The sequence below is a fragment of the Meleagris gallopavo genome, chromosome 23 (assembly GCF_000146605.3).
Source record: "Meleagris gallopavo isolate NT-WF06-2002-E0010 breed Aviagen turkey brand Nicholas breeding stock chromosome 23, Turkey_5.1, whole genome shotgun sequence".
NCBI lineage: Eukaryota > Metazoa > Chordata > Aves > Galliformes > Phasianidae > Meleagris > Meleagris gallopavo.
Genome location: NC_015033.2, coordinates 6,486,528 through 6,493,869, shown reverse-complemented (window position 1 = coordinate 6,493,869; position 7,342 = coordinate 6,486,528). Strand labels below are relative to the sequence as shown.

At 56.9% G+C, this 7,342-nt stretch overlaps 1 protein-coding gene across 2 annotated transcripts; it reads left to right on the top strand.

Annotated features, from left to right (window-relative positions):
- Positions 1–1,117: 1,117 nt before the first annotated feature.
- Positions 1,118–7,262, top strand: EPHA2 (EPH receptor A2). Of its 2 annotated transcripts, none has more exons than XM_031556704.1 (16): positions 1,118–1,472; positions 1,927–2,587; positions 3,014–3,169; positions 3,254–3,586; positions 3,692–3,816; positions 3,899–4,058; positions 4,137–4,236; positions 4,323–4,381; positions 4,465–4,590; positions 4,666–4,848; positions 4,973–5,034; positions 5,197–5,406; positions 5,514–5,663; positions 5,881–6,074; positions 6,503–6,658; positions 6,898–7,003. In XM_031556704.1, the coding sequence occupies exons 1-16, from the start codon at positions 1,377–1,379 to the stop codon at positions 7,001–7,003; spliced, it is 2,877 nt and encodes a 958-aa protein (XP_031412564.1). In that variant the 5' UTR covers positions 1,118–1,376. The 2 variants fall into 2 exon arrangements, with proteins under 2 accessions (XP_031412564.1, XP_031412565.1); XM_031556705.1 differs by having other exon boundaries at positions 1,123–1,472; positions 4,140–4,236; positions 6,898–7,262.
- Positions 7,263–7,342: the final 80 nt, after the last annotated feature.

Genomic DNA, 7,342 nt, shown 5'->3' with positions numbered 1-7,342 from the left:
TCCCCCTCCTTCCCCCCCCCTCCGGTTCCGTGGGGCTCTATGGGGCAGTTTGGGCTCAGCTTTGGGATTTTTGAGGCAAATTGGAGGTGGTTGGGTTTGTTTTACTGGGAGGTGAAGGAATTGAGGGGGTGAAGGAATTTATTGGGATGGGGGTTATAAGCCTTACATGGGGAGGGGAGGCGGGATTCGGGGTGCTCTGAGGAGCGTCCCTATGGTCAACAATTTGGGGTGAAAGAAGTGAAAATATGGCAAAGTTGGGGTGTGAAATGCCGGGTGTGGGTTCTGCAAAGGGAAAGGAAGGGGATGGGGTGGTTTATTACCCCCACCTCGCAACTAAATAGGATTTGAGTGAGGAGGGGGGACTGAAGCCACGGTTGGGGTGTAGGAATGGGGAGTGGAGGTGGAGAGGGGCTGAGGTGGGATGGGGTGGGGGGCACTGGGTGTCAGGGCAGCGATGGGATGGCGATGAGGATAGGGAAGGAGTGAGGGGAGGGTAAGGACAGGGATGGGAATGGCCGTGGTCGTGGCCGTGCAGGTGGGGATGAGCCCCAAAAGGTGCACACCACAAACCCAGCCGTGCCAGATTTCCCCTCCTGGGGGAATTCCAGCTGCAGGAAAGCAGTGCTGTGCCCGATTTCTCCCCATATGTGGCCCTGTGGGGTGAAATATGGCACGAGTTTGGCGTTCTCAGTGCTTACCCCACTGTGGGGGTCACGTCCCCAAACTCCAACCCTGGGGGATGGGTTGAGGCTGTCCCGGCAGGCGCGAAGCCGGGCGCATTCCTGGGGGCTGATTCATGGGCGCTTCCGCCCTGGCCGTGGCCTCCTCTTCCTCCTCCTCTTCCTCCCCCGGTGCTGGATCCGGCCACCGCCCTCAGCATGCTGGGGCATGTCCTCTCCTGATGGCCCTGAGGGACCTGGGGGGACACGGGGCGGTGGTACGGGGTGGGGGCTCCTGGGGGTTTTGGGGTCCTGTGGATTTACAGGGGTCCCATGGACCTTCGGGGGTCCTGGAGGTATTTGAGGGTATTTAAAGGTGCTGGGGGTGTCTGGGTGTGTTGGGGGTTTCCGTGGGTTATGGGGGCATCCGTGGGACCTGGGGACATCTGTGGGCCCCAGGAACGTTATATGTGTGGATCTCAGGGATCTCTGTGGATCCAGGTGGCATCTGGGTGTTCTGGGGACAGGCGTGGATCCTGCTGGACATCTGTTGGTCCTGGAGGCGTCTGTGGGTTCTGAGGTCGTCTGTGGGTTCCAGGGGGACTTGGAGGTATCTGTGCTCTCAAGAGGCATCTGAGTGCATTGGTGGCCCTGCAGGTCCTGAGGCTGTCTGTGGGTCCTGGTTGGCATCTTCCTGATTTTGTGCTCATCCCACTAATGGTCCCTTTCTCTCCTCTTCCCACAGTTGTCCTGCTAGATTTCGCCAAGGCTCAAGGGGAGCTGGGCTGGCTCACCCAGCCCTATGGCAAAGGGGTGAGCATCCAGCAAGCTTCTCCTCAAACCAGCATCGCGGATGGGATGGGATGGAATAGGATAGGATGGGGGCATCCATGGTGATGGAGAAATGGATGTCCTTGTGAATGGGGATATCCATACAGATGGAGATGGATCAACCATGAGGAAAGAGAACTTGATGGGGATGGGGATGGTGGTATGGATGGGGACAGATCATCCACAGGGATGGATTGGGACCATCCTTGGGGATGTAGATGGGTTCATCCTTGGGAATTGGGACAGGGGACATCCATTGGGATGGGAAGACTTCCATGAGATGGGGGGACGTCCATATGGATGGGGACACGGAACGGGACTGTCCACAGGGACATCTGTGGGGATGGGAATGGGGAGCATCCAGGGGGACGGATTGTCTATGGGGATGGGGCTGGGGAGCAGCAGCACCACCGACCCATTTCTCCCTGTGGTGCAGTGGGACCTGCAGCAGCACGTGCTGAACGACTCTGGGATCTACATCTACGCGGTGTGCAGCGTGCTGCAGGGCGAGCAGGAGAACTGGCTGCGCACCAACTGGATCTACCGCAGCGAGGCGCAGCGCATCTTCATCGAGCTCAAATTCACCGTCCGCGACTGCAACAGCTTCCCTGGAGGCGGCGGCTCCTGCAAGGAGACCTTCAACCTCTTCTATGCTGAATCTGACGTTGACTATGGCACCAATTTCCAGAAGCGACAGTTCAAGAAGATTGACACCATTGCTCCGGATGAGATCACGGTGCAAGAAGACTTTGAGACGCGCAACGTCAAACTCAACGTGGAGGTTCGCTCGGTGGGACCTCTGCGCCGGAAAGGTTTCTACCTGGCTTTTCAGGACCTGGGGGCCTGCGTGTCCCTGCTGTCTGTGCGGGTGTACTACAAGACGTGCCCAGCTGTGCTGCGGGGCCTGGCGGTGTTCCCCGAGACGGTGGCAGGCGCTGACTCCCAGCAGCTGGCGAAGGTGCAGGGTGCCTGCGTGGAGCACGCGGTGGCTGACAGGGTGCCGATGCTGCACTGCAACATGGATGGAGAGTGGTTGGTGCCCATCGAGCAGTGCCAGTGCCAGGCTGGCTACGAGGCGGCGGGAGAGCAATGTCAAGGTGGGGATGGGGAGCGTCGGTGGGAGTGGATAAGTGGTGTGGGGGTGGGGATGCCCTGTCTTGGGGTGTCTTTGAGAGCCATCCCTGCCCCCGGGGGCACTCTTGGGGTATCTTCAGCACTCTTGGGGGTGCACAGGGATCCTCAGTGCAATTGGGCATTCTTGGGCATCTCCGGTGTCCTTGGGGGAAGCCTTGGAACAGCCTTGCGTAGCTGACTCAGCGAGTGCATCGGGTGCAGAGGGGCGGACTGGCAGGGTTCCCCCAGATAGAGGGGTGGGTTGATGGGAGGAGCCTCCCCCATTCATGGTGGGTAATAACGAGCCGTGCAATAAGGTGAAATGCTCTGAATCTCTGGAAGCTGGTGATGATGCTCAGGCTGAGGATGGGGGACCCAAGTGTTCACCTCCATGTTGTCCCCTACTCCAGCATGTCCCCCCGGCACCTTCAAGGCTGAGGTGTCCCTGAGTGGCTGCCAGCCCTGCCCTGCTCACACGCTGCCATCCTCGGCCGCCGCTGACGCATGTCCCTGCCAGGATGGGTACTTCCGTGCCCCCACCGACCCGGCTGCCATGCCCTGCACCCGTGAGTGGCATTTTGGGAAGGTGGCATGGGGTTTGAGGGATTATATCTGTGCCCTGACCTCAACGTCATGCTCCGTGTCCCCAGGTCCTCCTTCACCCCCCCGCAGCGTCATAGCTCTTGGGCTGGGGGCCACCGTGCAGCTGCGTTGGTCGCCTCCCAGTGACAGGGGTGGTCGGCAGGATGTCACCTACAGCATCACCTGTGAGCAGTGCTTGTCTGAGAGTGGAGAGTGCCAGCCCTGCGATGGGGGAATCCGCTACTCGCAGCCCCCCCAGGGGCTGGTGGGGACAGGGGTAACAGTCACCGACCTGGAGCCCCACATCAACTACACCTTCACCGTCGAAGCTCGAAACGGCGTCTCAGCCTTCAGCCCGCTCCGCAGCGTGGCCAGCACCAGCATCAGCGTCAACCACACGGGTAAGGGCCACCCGTAGCCCTGTGCCCACCACGGGGTGCCACCCGTGGCCGCCGTCACACAACAAAAGAGGTGTCACCACCTCTGACACTGCCTCTCCATCGCAGAGCCGCCCCAGGTGACGTCGGTGAGCCTGAACGGACAAACAGCCACCAGCTTGGTCCTCTCCTGGACGGTGCCACCACGGCAGCAGAGCTGGGTCTGGAAATATGAAGTCACCTACAGCAAGAAGGTGCCACCAGCAGCATCCCATCTGCATCCCATCTCATGTCCTCTGCACAGTCCCTCGCTCACCCTCTTCCCTGCTTCCTCAGACAGATGAGAACAGCTACTCGGTGCTGCGCTGTGAGGGCACCTCTGTCACCATCCCCAAGCTGTCCCCTGGCACTGCCTACGTGGTGCGGGTCCAGGCGCTCACCAAGGATGGCCATGGCGCCTTCAGCCTCGAGCATGAGTTTGAGACATTACCTGAGGGTAAGGAACAGGATTTGGGGGATTTGGGGTGTTTTTTTGGGTGCTGTGGGGTGTACATGACTCTGAATGTTCCCACAGAAGCTGAGTCCATGGCATCGGCTGCCGTCATCAGTGGCTCTGTCACCGGTGTCATCTTTGTTGTCTTCGTCCTCACTGTTCTACTCTACGTCCTCCGGAGGTAGGGAGAGATTAAAAAAAAAAAAAATAATCCAATTTTCTGCCACCCAGGGGTGAATAATAGGGCCAAACACTGCTTTTCTGCAGGAGGAGGAGGAACTCTCCATCGCGCCAGTCCCCCGAGGATGTCTACTTCTCCAAGTCTGGTGAGTGGTGAGGTGGTGGGCTCAAGGCATGGGGGTGACAAAAAGAGGACACTTTGGGGGTGACACGGCTGCCAACCCCACAGACCAGTTGAAGCCCCTCAAGACCTACGTTGACCCACACACCTATGAAGACCCCAACCAAGCCATGCTCAAGTTCACCACTGAGATCTCGCCATCCTCCATCACCCGCCAGAAGGTCATCGGCGCCGGTAGGTCCTCACATTGTCATCTGTCCCCAAACTGAGGAGGGAGCACATTTTGAACTTCTCTGTTGCCCTGAGCAGGAGAATTCGGGGAGGTCTACAAGGGCACCCTGAAGCAGGGCAAGAAGGAGGTGCCGGTGGCCATCAAGACGCTCAAGGTGGGCTACACGGAGAAGCAGCGTGTGGACTTCCTGAGTGAGGCCAGCATCATGGGGCAGTTCTGTCACCACAACATCATCCGCCTCGAGGGGGTCGTCTCTAAGCGTGAGTGCCTTAAAACCGCAGTTATCTTCCCAAAAAGCTTGCCGGACACCCAAGAAGCATTATTTTCAAGGGCACGGAGTTGGTCTTCAGAATTTTTCAACACATTTTGGCTCTCTTTCTGCAGACAAACCCTTCATGATCGTCACAGAGTACATGGAAAACGGCGCGTTGGACAAATTCCTGCGGGTAGGTGATGCGTGATGGAATCCCATTACCCCGGAATCCCAATCCCCGGGGTGGGATTAGCAGGACTTCAGCCCCAAAATCCCCGTGGAGACAAGACCTGGCTCTGTGAACGTCCCTGTAGTGACAAGATGTGGGATTTGGGGTTATTTTCTGTGCTTTCAGGAAAAAGATGGGCAGTTCTGCGTCATCCAGCTGGTGGGCATGCTGCGGGGCATCGCAGCGGGCATGAAGTACTTGGCCAACATGAACTACGTGCACCGGGACTTGGCTGCACGCAACATCCTGGTCAACAGCAACCTGGTCTGCAAGGTGTCCGACTTTGGGCTGTCGAGGGTGCTGGAGGATGACCCCGAAGCCACCTATACCACCAGTGTAAGTGCCACCAAAGAGGATTTTGGGGGTTTTGGTACGGTTCTGCATCGTTGCCTCCTTTCTTTTTCCCTGCCATTGGGGAATTGTGACGCCGTTGCCCCCAATAGGGTGGGAAGATCCCGATCCGCTGGACAGCACCCGAAGCCATCTCATACCGCAAGTTCACCTCTGCCAGTGACGTCTGGAGCTACGGCATCGTCATGTGGGAGGTGATGTCCTACGGTGAGCGCCCGTACTGGGAGCTCTCCAACCACGAGGTGAGCGTCTGCAGCCCTCTGGCACCCTATTTTGGGGGGCTGCCTTGGGGGCTGAGTGCCTTATTTGGCATGACTGCTTTCTGTGGGGCTGACTTTGAGGGATGACCTTGCTATTCCGGGTGGGCCAGCTTTGCTCTTTTGGGGTCCAGCTTTGTTATTCTAGGGGCTTTGTTAAGCACGTTTCTTTATTCTTTGCATTTCCGGGATGCCTTTACAGGTGATGAAAGCCATCAATGAAGGCTTCCGCCTGCCCGCCCCATTGGACTGCCCCTCGGCTGTGTACCAGCTGATGATGCAGTGCTGGCAGCAGGAACGTGCCCGGCGCCCCAAGTTTGCAGACATTGTCAGCATCCTGGACAAGCTCGTCCGCGCCCCCGACTCACTCAAGGCACTGGCAGATTTCGATCCCCGGTGAGCTGCAGGAACCTTTGCATCCTCTGCTTTTTTTGCACCCTTCCACTTTTCCACGTTGTTTTTCTTTGCATTATTTTTTGCATGTGTGCATTCCTGCATTATTTCCCACACCTTCTATTCCTGCAGTTTTCCTCGCTCTCACTCATTCCTTTGCATGACTTTTTCTCCAGTCCTTGCATTCCCCTTGTTTTCACGTCTTCCATTCCTGCATTTTTTTTAATTGCACTCTTGCATCTTTGCCCTGCCGTCTCCTCTTCCATTCATTTCTGCATGAATTTTTTTGGCAGCCTGTTGCTTTTTACACGCTTTCCTGTACCTCCGTGTAAACTTTTTTGCAGTCCTGCATTTCTGCATGCTTTTTTTTTTTTTCCTTTTGCATCCGTACATTTCTGTGTGCTGATGTCATTTCCTTTGGCTTTCCTCAGTGTCTCCATCCGCCTGCCCAGCACCAGCGGCTCCGACGGCGTTCCCTTCCGCTCGGTGCCTGAGTGGCTCGAGTCCATCAAGATGCACCAATACGCTGAGCACTTTGCTGCTGCTGGCTACAACACCATTGAGAAAGTGCTGCAGATGACAAACGAGTGAGTGGCGGTGGCTTTGGGGACAGTGTTGCCCTGGACTCCGTCCCTTGGGATCCCCTTTCAGGCTGGATCCCCTCCCCTGGGGAGCTCGGGGGTGGAATGCCCCCAGTGCTGCTCAAGATCCAGCCCTACGTCACGCTCAGAATCAAACCACCTCCAACCCAGCCCATTTTGCTGCCGTTCTCAACCCCCAAAAATTCCACCTGTAGTTAAACACCCCTTCTATATTTCCCCTACAGTGACCTCAAGAAGATCGGGGTACGCCTGCCCGGCCACAAGAAACGCATTGCCTACAGCCTGCTGGGGCTGCAGGAGCAGCTCTGCCCCGCCGGCGTCCCCATCTGACTCCACACGGGCAAATGAAGACCCCCGGCATCCCCCCCACCCTCCGCTTTATTTATTGTTGTTAATATTTTTTAAGGTGGTTGTTGCTGTTATTATTATTATTATTATTATTATTATTATTCCCGGCAGGGGATTTCACCGCATTGCCATCGCTGTCCTGAGGACAAAACAGGTGGAACCCCTCCCTCCCCCAAAAAATGACAATTTCAAGTGGGGAGGCTGTTTTGGGGGGGAATTTCCCCTTTTTTCTGCATTTCAAAGGAAAAAAAAAACCCAAGGGCTGAGCCACAAAGCTTTGGCCCTCAATTTCACTACTTCTTCCTTTTTTCCCTCCTGTTT

Excerpts from the sequence above, each read along its gene's own strand:
- EPHA2 (XM_031556704.1), top strand. The coding sequence starts at position 1,377 with ATGGTCCCTTTCTCTCCTCTTCCCACAGTTGTCCTGCTAGATTTCGCC. Across the intron at positions 1,473-1,926 it reads CCCAGCCCTATGGCAAAGGG|TGGGACCTGCAGCAGCACGT; the intron begins GTGAGCATCCAG and ends CCTGTGGTGCAG. Across the intron at positions 5,035-5,196 it reads CGTTGGACAAATTCCTGCGG|GAAAAAGATGGGCAGTTCTG; the intron begins GTAGGTGATGCG and ends CTGTGCTTTCAG.